This window comes from Anguilla rostrata, chromosome 1 (assembly GCF_018555375.3).
Source record: "Anguilla rostrata isolate EN2019 chromosome 1, ASM1855537v3, whole genome shotgun sequence".
Classification (NCBI taxonomy): Eukaryota; Metazoa; Chordata; class Actinopteri; order Anguilliformes; family Anguillidae; genus Anguilla; species Anguilla rostrata.
This window is the reverse complement of record NC_057933.1, coordinates 34,174,173-34,195,542: the sequence shown is the minus strand read 5'-3', so window position 1 is coordinate 34,195,542 and position 21,370 is coordinate 34,174,173. Positions and strand designations below refer to the sequence as shown.

General features: G+C 38.5%; 1 protein-coding gene across 4 annotated transcripts in view; it reads right to left on the bottom strand.

Moving 5' to 3' along the window:
* The window catches only part of LOC135254990 (intersectin-2-like), a 140,252-nt gene that overhangs the window by 104,786 nt on the left and 14,096 nt on the right, over positions 1–21,370 (bottom strand). For 3 of the 4 annotated variants that reach the window (XM_064335667.1, XM_064335686.1, XM_064335679.1), the window contains exons 2-8: positions 15,026–15,118; positions 14,691–14,754; positions 12,967–13,133; positions 10,823–10,919; positions 4,191–4,327; positions 1,771–1,834; positions 1,437–1,574 (exon numbers count right to left, since the gene is read on the bottom strand). In XM_064335667.1, coding sequence (XP_064191737.1) covers positions 1,437–1,574; positions 1,771–1,834; positions 4,191–4,327; positions 10,823–10,919; positions 12,967–13,133; positions 14,691–14,754; positions 15,026–15,107 — 749 coding nt within the window. In that variant the 5' untranslated portion in view covers positions 15,108–15,118. Of the gene's footprint in view, positions 1–1,436; positions 1,575–1,770; positions 1,835–4,190; positions 4,328–10,822; positions 10,920–12,966; positions 13,134–14,690; positions 14,755–15,025; positions 15,119–16,494; positions 16,579–21,370 lie in introns of all 4 variants that reach the window. The other variant, XM_064335672.1, reaches the window with a different exon arrangement.

Below are 21,370 nucleotides of genomic sequence, written 5' to 3'. Positions count from 1 at the left end.
ATACGATGGATGATACTACATAGATTTAGTATTCAAAATATGTTGAAAATTCAATACTGCTGAAATTTTAAAGGAACCTTATATTGGGGAAAAAATTATCTTAAATCACCAGCCCATCCATTCACTAGAACAGTGATGGGCCTCCAAGCAGCCAAGTTTGTTTCTTTAATATTTCCTTCCTATTGCATAGACCATAGTATTTACTTTAATTCACATAGATTGAAATTGCAGAGAGGTATGAAGTGAGTAAAGCAAGATTAAACACAAAATAATTATTAATTAAAAATTATAATATTATAATTAATAATTAAAAAACAATTAATATTAAATAATTAATAATAATTTATTTATTTATTTATTATTATTATATTATTATTAATTATAATATAATAATAATAATGTTATAATTAATATTAAAAATAATTATTACTCTAATTCAAAAAAGAAAGGATAATTTAAACTGCACCTTTAGGCAAGCCATAAATAATGATTGTGGAAATCCTTGGAAAAAAAAAAAGCAAATTCAATATTGAAAATACTGAACTACCTTCAGCAGTCAGACTATTATTTCCACTCTGAAAGGGATTAAATGGTGCCAAAACTATGAATCACCAGCAAGATGGTGAACAGTTGGCAACACATTTGAAACTTCCAGTTCTGTTATGACAAATGAGGATGTTCTAAAGAGTTAGACCACTTTAAGGAAGTAATGAGTGTTGAAACAAGCAAGTATACATAAGTTTTAACTGGAGTATGACTCTGACATAAATCACTGAAATTCCAGCAAGTGTCTGCATGAAAACATAAGAGGCAAGCTTGAGGATGTAACAGCAGCTGAAATGTTGTATTACTGGCCAACACATCATGCTTGGTTTATGAGTTTGGAGGCAAAGAAGCTACTATCGCCAGGATCACGTTTATTTGCAAAAACAGCTTGTTGACATATATTCTATTCTTAGTTCACAGACAGTTGAATAATGTGTGTTAGCTGTCAGAAAAAATAACCTGCATCAATATCCTTGCTTTTCCAATCATCAAAATGAACTTATTGGAATTAATTGAAAACAGTTGTCCTATATAAACAAAATTCATTTTTGGCTGAGAGAAACATCACCACAATCTCACCACAGAAACTAAATATATCCTAAACAAACAATACAGTAAATGAAGAGTAAACAGAAATGACTGTATTGCTCTAATTTTGGTAATAGTGAAGTTGTCAAAATCTTTATGACATAGGATAGAAAACAGTGATGTGACAGCACCTGAGGAGTGGCTATGGGGGAGTTTCTGGGTAGTATGGGCAGCCACCTGATTGTACCAGAGGAGGGTATTGGTTCTGTGGACAGAGTGAGGGGCAGTGATGTTGTACCAGAGAGAAGGGAGGGGGACTGGATCTATGGGCAGATGTTGGTACCAATGGGAGAATACCGTACCTGAGAGAAGGGGGGATAAGTTTCACTGGTAGAGTGAGAGGAAGAGAAAGGCCCATCTTTGCCATGTCCACTAGATGCATGGCAAGAATAAACTCTTCTGCGGTTAGCCTCCCATCCTTGTCCACATCTGCCAGGTTCCTGTGGAAAACAGGAAAACAAATCCTGACTATCTGTAATTATGTATGGTAGCCACACAATCACGATTCTTCAATAGCTATTACTCAAAAGCATAGTCATTAATGCGGGACAGATGGCTTTTTAGTAAATAGTCAAAATAATAAGTGTGTGCCATTTTAAGCCCAGTAAATCTTCATTTCATATCATATGCCTTTACCAAATGGTTGCTAGCTGTGCTTGGGAGAGGTGTGATGCTGTCAGAGTACTCCTGACTTGGGGACCTGCAACCCAGAAGTTACAGAGTTAAACACACTACCATTTCTAGGCCTAATAATAGACTTAGTGCAAATATGTTCACACATGCATATTTACCTTACAGAATGAAACTACCACAAGTATCACTACAATTAAAAGCATTTTAATTTAGTCATTTAATTTAGTAATTTAGTGCCTACATACATAAAGTACATACAGTAAAATCAATGTTTTGTCAAAGCAAAGAAACCCAAATTTGGAGGTTTCTTAATTGTTGGGACATGCCATAAATCCCTCGGATATAAAGATGCACTACATTACATTTACATTACATTAATTTAGCAAACACGTTTATCCAAAAGGACATACAAAAGTGTGTATCAAGGTCATTGGAATAACTACAAAACACAGGGTCGATAAGGTACAATACTCATTTTGTATAGGTATTCATAGCCAAGAACACAAAGATTAGTTCACACTGTAGGGTTGGGCCAATGTAAACATTTTCAAACCGGTTTGATATTAAGCCTAATAACGGACCAGACCAGTAATACCGAATTTTACCACTAGGGGTCACACGTGACTCAGCCACTCCTGAGTGGAACTGTCACGCCAATTATGACACGGGCTGCAAAAATTATCCGGGTGAGGTAATGACATTCTAAAACCATTGTGACGTACTTAAAAGTTTCGTTGCAGCGTCCTTTGCTATGCCGACGCAGCCAGCCTTGCTACATTCTTTGGCGATAAAGATCAGCACTCTTTTCTTCCTACAAAAGGTATTGCTAATTATGCCACTTATTAGGCTAATGCTTAACTTTGTAATAAACAAACAGACCGGTTTAGTTGTTTGTTTTTTTTGTCTGTTGTAGCCGTTAACGCAGTCTTATACTAACAATAAGAAAACGCCATTCTCTTCAATAGTGCAATTCGTAGCACAAATTACATGCTAAAATGTCCATGTGGTTTGGTTTATTTTGGCCAAACTAAACGATCACTAAAAGTTTGCATTTCTGCACACAAAACTGCTATTAGAACCTTGATTATACCATCACATGCCATTATGTGCTGTTTCCTTGTATTTTTGGTACATTGAAAAAATCTGCCCGTCCTCTAGAGGAGACATTGTGAAATGTCTTCTTTGTAGAGAATTATTTTGGATTTATACCGTCAATACGGTTGAATCCTGGGGTCTCATTGAGGAGCTTACTCCATCCTGTTTTCTAAAATTGAAACATGATTTATTATTTCAGATTTTTTTGTGATTGGTAATTTCTTTTCGGTTGTCTTGTTGGTATTGGTATTGTGGTGCCTGTTCTGCTAGTCTATATCCAAATAAGAGCCCTAGGCAAATAAGAGTCCTTTGGCAAAAAAAATCACTAGTTTGAAGTGAAAGTCAGAAGTGTTTCTGAATGAATATAAAGCAAATTATCAAAGAATCAGTCTTAATAGAAGCAGCCTGTGCGGCAAGACCATGGTGTAGTCCGTAAGGCAGCGGAATATCAAAACCATGTACAAATCCCCCCTGCTGGCCTGCTATTAGACTGCCTGTCCTGACACTTTCGGCTCTATTTTCCAGCTGGTGAATGGTGTGTGGCGAGCCATTACACTGACCAACAGGTATTTCCATCATGGATTAGAATGTGCCTGAGCCTGTTTGGTAACTTGGTTATTTACACTGGCTGCAAAGTGCACGGCTCTTAAAGGGAATGAAAAGGGGTTATTTAATTGGCTATGATGGAATACACATGCAAAACACCCACCCATAATATATTCATCCTAACCCAGCCCATTTTCGAACTGCACCGCAAGCTTTGAGCTGTACACTCCTTGCTTCTGGTCATGAAAATACCAAAATAGCTACACCCACAGTGCCCATGCATTGAGCCACTGAATCTGGAAAATAGCCCTTTCGGTACTGTAATTCCATCAATCAGTAACCCACTTTGCTTTCTGCATGAAAAAATATATAAAAGGAGGGTGAAACAACACACTCATGAAAAAATAAACATTTTTGTCCACAGGAGAAGTCTTTAACTTAAAATGTATACTTAAACCTTAAACATATGTAAAACAAATAATTTAAAAAACGTGGTAACCAGCCCTCTGTTACTACTGTTAATGACGAAACATTGCACTAACAAATAAAAAAAAAAATAAATAAACAAATAAAGTTCGAACTAAAAGACTGAAGACTTTGAGTATGAATTGAAAACACTAACAGATAAAAAATAAGTTCAGGTCTCACTGCTGACATCTCACAAAATTAAAGGTAAAACAAGAATATACAATACACTTCCAGGTGATGATAATCTTCAATTAAGCAGGGGCCATGCAATCATCCTTAACAGAGAATAATGAGGGACAGCACATCGCTCCCACCTGAGAGGAATCCAGTCTTCTGTTTGTCTAGGCCATTGAAGAGCTGTTGGTACTTCAACTGGTATGCCTGTGGCACTGCCCAGTCCATAGAGCCAGCTTTGGGAGCGTTACTTGACAGAGAAGCCAAACTGATGGAGCTACATCAAAGAAAAGTTGAGAGGAAGTTCATCAGTTGAGAATTTGATCTTCACCCAAACATTTAACTTCATTATACGTTTATACAGCAGGTTCACAGGTTATCATTTTGTTTCTATTATAAGTAGTATAATAAATAAGTCAGTTTTTTTTTTCCTGAGGGATTTGTGCCATTAATGTTTGGTTGAATAATACTGGCTCTGACAATGTGGCTTGCAGCTGACATACAATAACCTCACTGCTTTATCAATTAAGGCACCAGCTTGTGGCAGGAACACCCCATTTAGCTTGAACATTAAAGCAATAATCAGTGGTTTATCAATCAGCTCCAATACCATGAGCCAATCAATTGTTTGTGTGCCCAAAATAATCTACCAATGAGGTTCCAGTGAACACACTCAGCAAAAACGTAACAACTATGCTCTGAAAAAGAGACACTGAAGATACTGTCTAAACTGGCCAGGACATCAACGGACATAGCTGCGCACCTCACTTGATCACCGAAACCTGCCTGAGTTTGCCTGCTACCATCCGCAAAATAAACCAAGTTGTTTTATTTCCCTACAACAGCTATTTTGAGGAGCAAGCACCTTCAGACTTTTCCTCCAATACCTCCCTTGTGACCCAAGTGGAGACCTGTGCACATCCAAAGTCGTCTTGACTGGAGCTTTGTCACCACCTCGACTTCGAAGATGTTTTCCAGGAGTTCACATGCACCAGCAGTGGCTTTGGACCATCGGATTAGCTGACGCATCACCTAACAAAATTAAGAACTGGCCTCCCGTTTTATTGCCATGAAGTATCGAATCACATTTTATGTAAATCATAAGAAACAACCAAATCATAAGAAAAACGTTTGGTCTTAACATCGCAACTTGCAAGGTATGAGATACACCAGATCCCTTGGCCCTGTAATCTCTGCCCACGGCTTGTCCTATCACTGTTATGCTGACAACACACAACTCTTTCTCTCCTTCTCCCCATCGGACACACATGTCCCTGCCCGCATCTCCGCTTGCCTGAGGGACATCCAGAGCTGGATGGACAATCACCACCTGAAGCTCAACCCGGGAAAAAGGGAGCTAATCTTCATTCCTGCTCTAACCTCTCCCCTCCTTGATTTTTCCATTTCCCTAGGGGACACCTTAGCGACATCATCACCCTGTCCCAAGAATCTCGGAGTGGTGATGGACAACAGGTTGTCCCTCTCCAAGAACATCGCAGCGGTAATCCGGGCGTGCAGATTTTTCCTGTACAACATCTGGAGAACCTGCCCCTTTCTCACCACCTACTCAACCCAGCTCCTGGTCCAAGCAATAGCACTATCCCGCCTGGGCTACTGCAACTCTCTTCTGGATGGACTATCGGCATCTGCTATCAGACCCCTGCAACTCATTCGGAATGCTGCAGCTCGTCTGGTCTTCAACCTCCCCAGACACTCCCACGTCACTCCGCTGCTCACTACCCTCCACTGGTTGCCTGTTATGGCTCGTATCAAATTTAAAACATTGGTCCTAGCGTACCAGGCAGTCAAGGGATCAGCCCCAGCATACCTACACAAGATCTTCAAACCCTACATGCCAGCCAGACCCCTCCGTTCCGCTACCTCAGGACGCCTGGCACCTCCCCCTCTTCGCATTTGCGCTTCCCAATCACGTCTCCTGTCCGTTCTGGCTCCACGATGGTGGAATGACCTCCCCGTGGAGGTCAGAACAACTGAGACCCTGACCCACTTCAAGCAACAACTGAAGACTCCCCTCTTCAGGCTGCACCTCTCCCCATCCCTCCCTACCTCCCTGTAATCTCTAAATTGACTGTAAGCTTAGGGTTGTAACTAGGTAGCTGTTTCGTAGTTGACTTAGTTAATGCACTCGTGTCTTAACTACTGCTTGTATTTTTGCATAGACTGTGTTGTTGCTGTTCTTGTTTGTGTTAGTGTTAATCAGTTTAACCTACAGGGTCCAAGTTGAACTATGCGGTTGTTCCCTGCACTTGGAACGGTACTTCTCCCTAGGGTTTTCAACACACTTGTTCCTGGTTATGGTTATACACTTTGTTGTACGTCGCTCTGGATAAGAGCGTCTGCCAAATGCCTGTAATGTAATGTAATGTAATTAAAGCAAGATCACTTTTTATTTTTTACAGTTTCAAAATAATACAAAAAAGGAAAAAGGCCCTGTGCAAAAGTTTGGGAACCCTGTTAGTACACTGTAACTCCTCCTCGGGCAGCAATAACAGCTTGCAAACGCTTCCGGTAGCCAGCTAAGAGTCCTTTGATTCTTGCTTTTGGAATTTTTCTCCATTCCTCCTGGCAGAACACTTCTAGCTCAGAAATTACATTACAAAATATTCTTCGGCCTTCTCTCCACAGATTTCCAATAATATTTATGTCTGGGGACTGTGGTGCCTATTGCCAAGTGACGTGCTGCTGACGTCACTTGGCACTACTCACGGTATACTGCTCGTCAGTAAAACCGCGGGGTCAACTGACCACTTGCGCAGTGAAATGGGATGTATTTTGTTAATGTTCATTCCACATGTCTGTCATTCCTTGACCTTTTCTAAAAACACGCACTTCAACTATCTATGTAAATAGAATTCTAAATCAACACTCGGAAGACTGCTTTTAGGGGTTTTTTAGGTGTTAAGAGAAAAGTCTTTTTTTTTTTGAAGGGAGGTCATAGGAATTGTTTGCAATCATGTCTGCTTATAATATGGTAAAAGGTTTGTTTCTATCTGCATATGACATGGTAAATGCAGCCTGAGCAAAGAGGGCTATATTTCCATTTTATTGCCGTTATTTCCAGTTAATTCCCATAAATTCCCGTTAATTCCCATGGAAAGTTTCCACCTTGAATATTCCCGGAATTTTGCAACCCTAGTCTGGACTGACTTCGAACATTAGCCTCTAGAATTTCTTGATATTTGGTGGAATTCATTCTTCCTTCCACCCACACAATATTGCCTGTGCCCGCAGCTGCCACACAACCCCAAAGCATAATGGATCCACCTCCATGCTTAACAGTTGGCAAAGTGTTCTTCTTTATAAATGCTTCACCCTGTTTCTCCAAACATACCTTCTTTGGTTGTGGCTAAAAAGTTTAGTTTCGTCAGTCCAAAGTACGTTCTTCCAAAAGGCTTCGGGCTTCTCAAGGTTTTCTTTTGCATACTTCAGATGCTTAATTTTGTGTTGAGGTTGTAGGAAAGGCTTCTTTCTGGCAACTCTGCCATGTAGGCCTTTGTTGTTTAAAATACGTTGTATTGTTGTCCTGTGAACAACTAGACCTCAGTGTGCTACTTCCATTGACCATTTCTCACCAGGTTTCAAGCCATTCTATCAGAAATTTTCCAGACCTTGCTTTGACTTCAACTGTTCCATTTATCTTCCATTTTCTGATAATGTTTCTAACAGTAGAAATAGGTAGTTTGAAACGTAGAGAAAGTTTTTTATAGCCTTCTTCTTGATGGTGGACGTGAACTATCTTGATTCTGACATCCTTGGACAACTGTTTAGAGGAACCCATGGTTGTTAACACCAGACAGAACAACCACCACAGTCGGATAATTAAGAAGGCATGGAGTTAATAAATAGTTCAGCCCTGGAATTATATTCAACAGACTCATTGAAGCCCTAACGAGTAAATCACATGGGTCTGGGCCTTAGTAATTTTTTTTTTTTAAAGTAACAAAGAATAATCCAAAAGGGTTCCCAAACTTTTGCACAGGGTTCTTTTCCTTTTTTATCATTTAAAAACAGTAAAAATAAAAATAAAAATAAAAAAACATTTTGCTTAAAATTTTGCAGAAAGGTCTCATGTTTAATGTTGTACCATTCAGAGTTCAGGTTTGCTTTTGATCACTTTGAGTTTAATTGTAACAGACATTTAAACCAGGGGTACCCAAATTTTTGCACCCCACTGTATACATTTACGTACTGCACCACATTGTGTGATAAATGTTATTGCATTATTTAAAAATCTGATATCAATTTTTTATCTTAAACCTTCATAAGGGGCACATTTATATGCTTTATAGTGGACAAAAAGCATTTGATTCATTTTGGTAAGATTTTGAATATGTTTCAAGACCCCTAGCTATTTTAGACCACTGTACTGACGAAAAGCTTGTAATTCCCACTTGAAAATGATGCAACAGTGAGTTTCTTGAGTCAAAACAGTTGATTTGTAGTGAAATACATGATTATGTTGTGATTTACAGCAATGCATAATTTAGACATTTTGGATTGATTTGGAGACACTGGGTACACTGCTTAATTTTTGCTTCATAGAGCTTTAGTAGTTCTACATATCCACCCTTAGATTTTACGCATGTGTTTTTGATCCAGGACATGTATAGTTTAACCTATTTTATATATGGGATCTATCAGTATTTAATTGCAAATTCATTTTTTGCCTAGACAGCTGCATTTGTGGCACTTTATTTCTTCCTAAATTCTGAATATATCTAATCTACGTTAGTATTGTAAACGGTATCCTGCTTCATTTAAACCATTTATAAAGTCTCTGTAAGGCTCACATCTGGAGTTATAAAGCTTTAAATAGGGTACCCCCTAAATGGGCAAGGATTGACCAGATTTGACACATGCGCAAAGGGGTTAAGCTTGATTGCAAGTTAGGGTGTAAAGTCAACGCTAAATGTTAGTTAGTTTAAAACTAATGCTGTGTCTTTTCGCAGTTGCAGCATGGCCACGACATCAACAAAAAGTTGACCGTAAAGGATTCCATGAACCAATACATTGTTGCATACATGTTTTCATCTTCACGCCAATCGAGTCATGTCTACGAGGTTTCAGTAAGTGGTGTCCTATCTGATCAGGGAACCCCTACAATTTACTGTTCCAGAATCTCGCTGTGCCCGATTTCTGAACATAAGGGGCGCTAATTCACCTAGCTATAAGGTGAAAACCTCCATTGTCAGTTCATTCCATCTCACATAGATTAATTCAGAAACATTTCCGTTAGGCAAACCAATGTTGCTTCATATTATGTGTCATTGTATCCCAATGTTCAGTGTTCACACTAAAAAACAACCATTTCCTACTCTAACATCTGAAATCAGATTTGTTGGTAATAAAAACGGGTGGTTAAATAAATTAATGCATATTCACGCACTGAAATAATGGTAGCTTACCGTATTTTATTACTTAATTATGTTAAGAGTCATGCTTTTTTTTCTAAAATACATGTACAAGAAAATAAATAAACCTGCTTCCCCGTTTTAAATGACCAAATTTGTTGGTAGGATATGAGCCACAAAAATGAACTGACATCTTGTTATCCGTTGTTGGCAATATAGATTTTGGGTAGGACGCTATGTGTGATAACCTACAGAACCACACACAAATTTTGCTAAATATCTTTATATCTTATATCTATAAATATCTATATATATAATTAGGAAAATGCAGTTAATCTGCAATTTTTGTTTCCTAAAGTTTGTGTCAGATTCTGTAGGATGGTCTTTCAATCCCTGTGGGTGTGAGTACAACGATGTCACCAAGAAATGTGAAAACACTTCCCAGGTAGTGTGCATCGATGTATCCTACACCGGAGGAGGCGTGGACCTAGTTTGAAGCCGCTTCGCTTGTCTCCTCCAAAATTGGGACACTGGAGGGAGGGAGTAACCATTACTTCCAAGTCTTGAGACTTTAACCTGAAACAGGATGTTGTTTTACAACAAAAAAAAAACCTATTTTTCAATGCCTTAGTTTAAACAGAAGGCTTGACATTTGGAGACCTTGAAAGAAATCACTCATCTGAGAGAATATTTCAGAGGACAGTGACAAACAGCTTTGACTCCACAGCAGAAGGCATTTACAATGAAGGACCTTTATATCAGTGAAGTATTGAGTACTATACCTCCTTGCACCTATAGTTTACACCTCTAAATACCCACAATATGTTTAGGTTACCAGGGGTCCTTTTGGAGTTTTCAAATGGCCTTTCTGGAAACCTGTTTAGACATAGCTCAGACAAAACAATGCAGAATGCACATTTGTTTGTAGTCTTGTCATCAAATTTGAACCAGGATTTGTTCAGTGTTGTGGTAGTGGCTGCATTGTGTTTCTAAGCCAACGAGGCACAGCCACAAGCATCTGTATCCAAATATAACCTTTTATGTGTGATAAAAAAATCCACTTCCACTGTGTTTGAGCTTCTGTTACTTTGTTTCAGTAATATTTCGAATAATTCAGACTCTTGGAAAACAAACTTCCAAGGGTTAACTTTCTGAGGAGACCAGGATTATGCCTTTAGTCAAAAAAAGGGTTCAAGAATAATGTCATTTTCAGGCTTGTGTTAAAAAGGTGATACAAAAGGTGCTACAGAAGAGGAAAAAAGCTTGAAATTTAAATAGTGAAGCTGATGCCAATGTATGAATTTTTCAAACAAAAATTTTAAAAATATACAAAATGTCTTCATCCCAAACATTAAGGAGTTCACTGTATGTGTATAAACCCTCTTAGATGACTCTCTTACCTGCTTGACCCCAAGTCCAGCAGAGACTGTGGACTGGTCATCTCAGTGCCATTAATCCCATGGGGCAAGGAGGAGAAAGAGTTGGATATGGGTGGTGCTGAAGTCAAAAATACAAACAGGTTAGATCCACATCCTGTGTATAGGGCACAAATACAGAACCTTGAGGCACACTGGGCTATAACCCAGCTCTTTTCCTACTGCCTTTGAATCAACATCTTCAGAAATGGGGAAAAAGTTTGAGTTGTTTTCACCTCTTCTGTCTGGCAGATGACACAAGAGCCATTTAAGCCAGACAAGCAGGTTCAGAAACCCCACAAAATGCTGTGCATATTTTACTCTTCTTTTATTCATTCATTCATTCTTGTGTACACTCCTATGATGTTTATATGTCTATATATTTTTTATTTATCATTATATTAATTTTATTTTTATTGAGCTTAAGACAAAAATTCTGTGCAAACGTTTATTTTTTTTACATTATTTTTCCTCAAATGCATACTATATTGCATATACAATTTACAGCCTTTGTCACTAATAAGTGTGTTTTACATTATAATATAATTATAACTAGAAGTAGTCTACATGAAAAAATTAATTCTTACAACAGTTTTTACACAATATTTCACACGTTCCTTGAACAACTGTATATACAAACACTTGCTAATACCATCTGTTTTATATATCGTTCAATAAGAAAACTCACCTTGGTCATGGTCTGTATATTTTCTTTCTACAATAGTCTGTCATCATGTCAAACTTAACATAAAAACATATTGTTCCAAGTATTCAATTAAATAATTTGTGATAATTTCTTTGGTACTACCATTATTTTCTGATATTCAAAGATTGCTGGGGGAATATGCCTATGTGTTCTGTTGTCCAATGTCAACTGTTCTATTTGTCAGAACTGTTACCTAGTTTTGCTTCTCAAATTGTCACGCAAGGTCAGTGATCTAGCTGAGGAAGAGAGCAAAGAGGAGTCCTACCTAAAGCTAAGCATTTCAAAATGCCTTTTAAACCTTATAAACACAAAAAGTGGATCTCAGAAGAAAAAACTGAAAACGGAGCAGGAGAGAAGGGTACACAAGTTGCGAGCTCGAGAGATTTTTGTACGTTGAAAATATGTTTTTCTTCAGATTTCATTTACTGTATTTTGAGTCCTTCATACTTTTACAACATAAAAACTACTTTTTTGTCATTAATTATATATTATGGTTGGGTAGATTCTTGCACCCATATGCTGGAAGAGCAAACTCTGCCCCTGGATGGAGAGCTTGACACCACCCTTAATGAGCCATTCTCTGAATTATCTGGACTCTCTGCTGAAGGGAACTGCCCGTAAGCAGCACTGTGACACTCTGGACAAATATGAATCACAACCAGGTGTAACAATATAAATTACTAGCCTTTGTCAGTTAATTGACAAGTAAGTAGTGTTAACTGCATTTAAAAATTATGCACATGGCATATCTTCAAAGACAGCTTCAAATCATCAGCTCTTAGTGGTGTATTATTGACAGCTCAAGTGGTATATTAAGTAAATATAAAGTTTACATATTATTATTATTATTATTATTATTAATAATGGAACAATGCACTGCAGCATTAATTTAATTTAATTAATTACTGAAGAAATGAATAAAAGAAACAAAATGCATTTCTAACCCCTCAGGAGAAACACTAGAAATTGAATTTTATCGGTGGTACTAATTAGTTGCCCACCACTTCTTACCACACCACAGTTCATACAGTTCACACAGACACAAGTCAGAGGAAGAAACTTTGTATACAGCTTAACACGCAAACCTGCAGGCGCCTTACTGATCAGCGAGGGCCCCTGATGCACAATGAGACTGCCATCCCAGCTGACAGAAACACTACCATCTCTGGGTAATGGATCACCCTGCATGGCTGCTGGACCACAGTCGGCATCTCAAACCAGATAGTGAGGCCCATTCATGTACTAGAACAGTGCCCCAACAGGATGAGCCACCCAGCAGCCCCAGAGTTGCCTCTTTTTGATCTGCACCACTGTTTTCCACAGCATTTTCAACTGCATTTGTGTCCTCAAAAGAGACAAGCCATTTAATTGTACTGTGTCTCCCATGTTCAAAGGTGGCATCATCAGAACCATGGTCACTTACTTAAGTGTGATGAGGGCACTGCGGAAGGCACTGTGGTTGACTGCTTCATGATAAGGGGCAGAGTGGAAGGCAAATTCTGGCCCTGCAGCTTCAGCTTGATTAGCTTCATGGCTATAGCGAACTCCAGGCGGTCCATCTTCCCATCGTTGTTCAAGTCTGCCAGTGCCCTGAAAAGCACACAGCTTCAATTATTTCCTGCATATTCCAGAAATCAGAATATTAGACTGCATTTTGGTGGCTTCTGCCTGAGCTGCCGCAGTTCAGGAAATCGGAGGTCTTAATGCACATTCAATAAAACACGTTACTGCAAATTCTTGTTTTGCCAAAACAAATGGTTGTATTTATTTAACTTAAAGAAAATATAATGAAAACGTGAAAGTGGTCAAAAACTGTACTGCCTCCCACTTCCTGAATGATTTCTGAAGAGCTGGTGCTAATTTATCACAAGTCACATCTCTTTCAGGTAATTATGTTTTATCTCTCACAGCTATTATTTTAACATAATGTACTAAATAAACTATCAACTTAAATCACTATTTTCTTAAATGTAATGACAACAGAGTTTTAAGGTTATATAACAATATGGCTCCAATAGACTATGAAACAAATATGATCATTGGGATTCTGTGCAGTATTACGGCCAAGTATCAAGAGAATTATTTTGTATGCTATTCACCTCACTTGAGATCTAGGAAAAACACACTGGTGTGATCACTTGCACACCAATTGCTGGTTTAACCAATTAATGTCCTTCTTATTGCAAAGTCCAACTTATTTTTCCTGGTGACTACTGTATCTGAATTTGCCTCCAGTCTATTATTTGTATTCACAATTCAAATTCTGTGAAATATAGAAGTATCCAAACTTGGATTTCATTTTGTACAATGGCATTTAATTAAAGCCAATGTGTTCACTGAATATCATGACACGGCAATGTGTTATTTAACTTTATTTAGGTTTAGGTTTAGAATTTATGAAGAAATGACACAGGTATGTTTTAAAATCCAGCTGTGAAATTCACTGTCCTTCCTTTGCATGCTTATATGGGCTGGTTCATTTAAAAAGCTGTCCCCTATTATCAAGTCATGTTCATCACACAGTGACTGCACTGGAATTACGGAATCAGTGGATTTATAAAGAAATGCAATATGCCAGTCAAATACAGGAATTTTTATTAATCTGCGAAGATAATATATTGCAATATATCTCATGTGTGAAGTGCAAATTTCTTGTTCTTTGTTTCTATATTGGCATCAAATGTTTAGTTTTAGTTTACAGGCATTTAGCAGCCGCTCTTATCCGAGCGACTTACACTGTATCCAATTATACAGCTGGATATAACCTGGAGCAATGCAGGTTAAGTACGTTGCTCAAGTGTACAATGGCAGTGTCCTACCGGGAATCGAACAAGACCAACTCCTTAGCCATAATACTACACTGCCGTAGTAATACTAAATGCTATACCTTGTCAAGATCTGAAGCAATTTTATTAATTATGAACACCTTTTTTCTCACTCAACTATCAACACATACATGCCTTTCAATGAAATGTTGGGGCTTTCAGTTTTTTCCAGGTTGCCAAAAAATATAAATTTAAGATAATAATTTCTAAATAACCTAATCAAACATAATGTAATGATATTTTTCAGAACCCTGGTAGGCTCTGCTGGTATAGAACTATGGTTGTTGACCTGTGACAGCTAAGGGACCATAAAAACCCTCACCAGATCTTGGTCAGAACATGAGCTGGGAGGCCGGACAGCAGGAAGAATTTGTGTGCCTGGTCTCCTGTGTAAATAGGGACATGAGTAAAAAACATGGGAACTCCAGAGTAGAGCCAGATAACTTTTTCTCTGAAGCACACCCGTCACATACACAAAGAGACAATCAGACTACTAAAAATCTGGATAATTGTTTTTAAGTTTCTTGAAAAATATATTAAATTAACTGGTAGAATTAAAGAAAGATGAAGTGAATTAAATACACTTTTTTAAATACACAGTATTGCCCCAGATGATGAGTGCTAGTGTTTTTCATTGTAAATATATATGGTACGTACCGGAGACGTAACCTTGAGATGGTGAAAGGGTGTCAAACTGCTTATCATATTTGTCCCTCTCCTCTGGAGTAATGGTCCACATACTCTGACCACCTACAGAAAAACATGAGTCAGAAAAGGAAAGAAAAAAAACTGACCAACAGAGAGAAAGAGAGTGATAGAGAGACAAAGATTTTTACAAGCCAGACAAGATGCACACACATTATCCAGTGTTTGATTCAAGATTAAGTAAGAGGGGGCCAAATATCCCCCCTACTATTTTTTCAGGGGTCACTGTAAAATATACAAAACACCTTGGAAGTGAATTTGAACTTTCATTGTAAAACACAATAATTTATATTAAATTAGCAACACATTAATTTATATTTTATTGTAAAAATACATAACCAACACATCCATCCATCCATCCATTACCTATACCCACTTATTCCTGTTCAGGGTCGAGGGGGGTGCTAGAACAGCATGCATTGGCCAAGAGTCAGGAAATAAACAATACATTCAAAGTATAAATTTCAATAAATGAAATTTCTTAACCCTTTCAATTTGCACTGTATTATTATTATTATTATGACACAAATAAACAGGTGACCTAAGTTAACTATGCAATAAACTGCTTTAATTGAACAATTCCGGTTCTACTCAAGTTGTGAGTAACAACAAGGACCACTGGGTCAAAGACATACTTTTCATAGCATTTTTTCATAGCATCACACCATCTTGGATCAACTAATTGTTTTTATAATGGTCTCAGTTAGAAACTCAATTGTACTAGTGGACCTAGTTATACTATACTGGGGTATATACATAGCCTCGGACGTGGGTGGCCTTAGCTGCCGGGCCCGCTACTTCTCAACTGTCCCAGGCTGAGCAGCACAATGCTGCGTTCTGGTAAAAACCAGAGGCGGGATGATCTTGTTACCAAGGAAGCTTAAGGGAATTTTTGGAGCAGCAGAAGTCTTTTTAGGAGGACTTAAAAAGACAAGAATTCAATTTTAAATCATTTACTCAAATCATCATGGACTCCGCGAACACTCGGATTGATGGACTAGTAAGAGAGATACAGGATGTCAAGGCAAACCTGCAATATTCCCAGAAGGATATTGATGAAATAAAACAATTGCAAGGCAAGATCAAATCTGTGGAAGACAAAGTGCAGAATCTGGCAGCACAAATCGCGGACCTGTCAGCTGGTACGGCTAACATTACCTCTGAAAAATGTATTATCTAGACATGCTCAACAACAACCTCAAATTGGAGTCAAGAGCCATTGAAATAGAGCACGCACATCGAACGGGGAAATTCAGAGGAAACTCTGACAAACCACATTCAGTATTCGTAAAACTTTTAAGATTTAAAGACAAACAATTAATCCTCTCCAAGGCAAAATCCCATCTCAAAAACACACACATATACATTAACGAGGACTTCTCAGATGTCGTGCGAAAAAAGAGAGCTGACCTGGTACCCACCTTGAAAGAAGCCAGAGCTCGGAGTGACTATGCGTTCCTCAGCTATGATCGCCTATGATCGAATGATCAGACAACAGTGACAGCCTGAAGTGGAGTAAGTCTCATAAGAACTAATGAACCACTTAATCAACAGCAACAATAATCACTGTACTTATGCACTCATACTTAACAAATTCACTTTTTACTCATGCCTAATGAAACCCTATGCCGGAAAAGTCATACTTGTGTAATATCATCTGTAGTTAGATGTGGTCTATGCAATGGTGTATTTCACAGAAGGTGTACCCCTATCGAAAGTAAACAACATTCTATTTGGGTTTCTTGGATATGCGAATCATGTGCTGTTTTGTTTCCATTTTATAATGTTAATGACAATTAATTAATGATGGGATCTGCAGAGTCGGATATTACTAGAGGTAATGAAAATCATTTTGAAAACTTGCTGTTCAATCCATTTGAAATCAATGACGACAGTGACACTAAATTTATTGATTGTCTGGATCCTGATTCTAATTGTTTTAAACTGTCAAGTAGAACTCCTGATTGTGAGTATTATAATGAAAATCAATTTAAGAATTTGTACAGTAGTCTATCAAATTCCGAACTCAACATTCTTTTCTCAACATTCCTTATGAATGTTCGTAGTCTCTCCAAACACTATGATCAATTAACTCATTATCTGTCTTCTCTGAAACATGAATTCTCCATTATTGCCTTGTCAGAAACTTGGTTATCAGATGACTCTGTAAATTATTATGATATACCTCATTATAACATGGCACCACAAGGTTCTGTCATCTCACCAGTCCTGTTCACCCTGTACACAGATGACTGCAGGAGCTCAGATCCTGAGATGCTGTACATCAAGTACTCTGACGACACAGTTATTATTGACACCACTAACTCCAACAACCGTATCAGCAAGGAAATCCACAATTTTGCAGGGCGGTGTGAGAACTACTACCTGGATCTAAATCCCAGCAAAACCAAAGAAATGCTGGTGGATTTCAGGTGTGACCAGCCCACTGCCCACTCTGGAGGTAAATGGCCAGACAATACAGCGCGTTGAGGAGTATAAATACCTTGGCACTACCATCAATCACAAGCTCACCTTTAAGATCAATGGTGATTTGATACCCTCCAAGTGCCAACAACGCCTGTTCTTCCTCAGGAAGATGAGCAAGTTCCAGGTCCAGCCATGCAGTCCTGCAGGCGTTCTACAGATCCTTTGTGGAATCCATACTGACCTTCAATATCACGGCATGGTTCGGAGGGATGAGCACTAGCAACCTGAACCCCCTTAACAGGATTGTAAAGATCAGCAGCAAGATCATCGGGCGGGAACAGGAGCCACTCAGCAGCATCCGTAAGAAACGGACAGTAAAGAAGGCCTCACAAATAGCTGAATATACCACACACACCAGTGGCGGCTGGTGACTCAAAAAATTGGGGAGGACAGGAAGAAAACCAACCCACGGCGTCATGTTATTTTACACTAGTTGGCTACTTAGCTCTACTTTCTTATTTTCAAGTTATGTTATTATGTTCAAATGTAGCAATAATCCAACTAGCAACCTAATGCAAACTTACTATACAACTAAGGTAAGTAATGCACCCGAAGTTTATCCCCATCTTCCATAAGGAACAAATATCATATTATCATTTATACACCGGCTTGGCTGAATACTCGATTCTGATTGGTCCAAGGGTGGGCATTATTTCTCAATAAAGGGACACCTCAGCCTTTAACGGTTCTAAAATCAATGTGCTACCAGGGTTCATACACTTTTTCACCAATGATTTTCAATGACTTTTCCATGACTTCTCCACAACCTTTAACTGAATTTCCACGACCAAAACAAATAACTTTATCTCAGCGGGACGATTTAAAATTATTCATTGTAACACTAAGTAAACTTAGGTCTGCATCTGAAACATATGGTGCCTCTCTAAAACAAAAAAAAAAACCAGACAGACACACTTAGATACATTCTCTCATTTTAATTCGAATAGTTTAACATTTTTTTCAATGTCTCAAACAGGGCTCGAAATTGCGACCATTTTGGTCGCATATGCTCCCAAAATTTAATCTGTGCGACCTCGAAATATAATTGGGAGCATTTGTGCGAGTGCAAATAATTGTTCTGGTGCGACTTTTTTTTTCCCAGTCGAACGTCTCTTTCTCTGTACATTCGCTAGTTAGTACACTCAGTATGTGCCTTGTGAGCTGACGGTGACCCTTCTAACCAATCGTGAGCTTGACATTCTTACCTTTAATGCTGATTTTAAATAGGTTAATATTAGCCTTCAATCACTCCCTTTCTCTGCACTCCACTGTCACGCGACATAGAGAGCTAACGCGTTAACTAATGTTACCTGAAGACAAAAGTTTATTTTCAATTTATTAGCGTTATCGAAAGCTGAAAAGTTGAAGCGAACGATTACGGCATTTTTTTGAAGCGTTAACGTAGTGTTTTGTATAGCGACCTGGTTGAAACAGCTAATTTCAGCCAATGCAGTTTACTGGCGGTTGATTTAATTAGCGGTATTAATGTGACGAGAAGCGCTTTGTCGTTTGAATGCATAACACGCAATTGCTTGAAGAGTCGACACATTTAACTGACAGTTTAACTGTTACTTGTAAACCGTACTGTTATACTGTCGTTTATCAATAAAAAAATCTATTTCATATATTGCTGGTGCTCCTAACATTTTGGTGGGTGCTCCTAACTTTTTGAAGTTGGGAGCACCAGTGCTACGAAGTAAAAAAGTTCATTTCGAGCCCTGATATATTATTGAAGCTGCACTTCCCTGGCATATTGTCGACACAGTAGGGCCTACGTTTACTAACTGCTACATTAACAGAAGGGTGCCTGTTGGGCGTGCCTGTACAGACTGAGCCAGACCGAATTAACTTCTCTCACCACCAAAATACCGCGAAGGTTACGTGCCAATTTACGTTTTATTACTATACATACTATGTTTATGATTTGATTAATTAGTAATTATATCTGATGCAACTTTAGCTATATTTCCATTACTTTTCAAAAAATATTATTTTCCATAACTTTTCCAGGGCCTGGAAATTGCATTTTAAATTTCAATGACTTTTCCAGTTTTTTCATGACCGTACGAACCCTGTGCTACAAAATCCAGCATTCTAAAGCAGTTTAAACAGCAACATTATTCTTTCGCTTTTGAATTGTGGATACATCCCCTCCCCTTTTCAATGTCCAATTTCACAATTGATGGCAACGTTGAATCACATTTCTAGTTACTGTTGCTAGTTTTATTTACGGTTGCCAGCCATCGGGCAAATCGTCCGGAATCGTCCCTTATTTGGACAGTAGAATAGGCGTTCCACATTTAACTCATGGCTATGGGATGCATTTTCATCCGTATGTTTAGGAACGATTGCGTTTATAGTAACCACTGTTTTTGAATAGAATTCAATAGTTAGCTAGCTAGCTAGCTAGCCGGGATAACAAGCATGCCGTGAGACCATTCTGACCTAAAACCAAGAATTGTAATATTGGCTAGGTGACAAGTGACGGCGAACCTGTCATAAAGCTAGCTGGCATTCAAAACCCGTTTCAGAGGGTCTTAGAAAAACATTATGTCTACATTGCGCGACCACAACATTGAAAAAGTAAGACAGTGCTAGGGAGATGAATTTGATTGACTTATGGTTTCATGCAGTTTTAATAAATAATGTAATGACAAAAATGACCAAAATTGGTGCTAACTGTATGGTAGGCTATAAAACGAGAAGGAACTATTTTTCTTGATAGAATCATTGTTTTCATAGAATTAACAACCAGAGGTTTTTGACTAACAACGGTGCAAATGAAACTACCCACCAGAGTTTTGCTTGACAACGATGAAATAATATGCCCAAACGTCCCCAGAAGACTATTTCAATATTAAAAAATCTAAAATAAAAATCAATAAATATAAAAGTAACCATATATAGTCACTGTTGGTAGCCCGTTGTATACGTGGAATAAACCCCTCCGGGCTGTCCCGTTACTGGAAAATATTGTAGCCTACTTCGGGGCTGGTTAAGCGACCCTACATTATTTTCCAATAACGGGACAGCCCATCGTGGTTTATTCCTTACATACATATTACAACACAAAGGATGAATATAAAAAAGGGACCATGTGAATGAGAGGGAAAGACACATCTAATCACTGCGGGCTCTGGATGGGAATGAACCTCGTGTGTGCATAATGTGTCACTAGAATTAGCATTTTTGATCATGGTTATCTGTGGAACTGGTCGTCCAGTAGTCTTGATCCTTACCTGCTGCGTAATCCACACTGTGGAATGGCTGTGACAACAAATAATCCACAAGATGTTCTTCCCCATCCCACTCCCTGCGTCTGCGTCCATGCCTCTCTGTGACCCCCTCACTCACGTTGCCGTTAATTGCCTCGTTAGCAATAGCAGCACCACTCCTCAAAATCCATCCTCGCCGTTAGCTCAGTCCTTCAGGGCTGCCACAACAAGCTGACTGTTGAGTTGGCTAACGCAAGTAGCTTGCTACTGCTCGATAAAAAAGCGAAACGTAAATCTGAAAAAAGGAAATTTGGACTAGCCTCCTGTGGTAGAAAAGGCTTAAATAAAATGTAATTTGGAAATTATCATTGGACCAACTTGATATTGTCAATATTGTATTCTGGTTGTTGATTGGTTAGGGAGGACGTCCTCCCTTGGAGCATCATTTTACGTGTTTTGGCCAATAACAGATTAGCATGAAAAAAAAGAAGTACATTAAATTGATATAAGAGATCCCGCCCTAAGAAGGACAGCAGGAGCCCGTCTTCCTCTGCCCCCCACCACCACTTCACACAAACTGCCCTTTCCCCTCTTG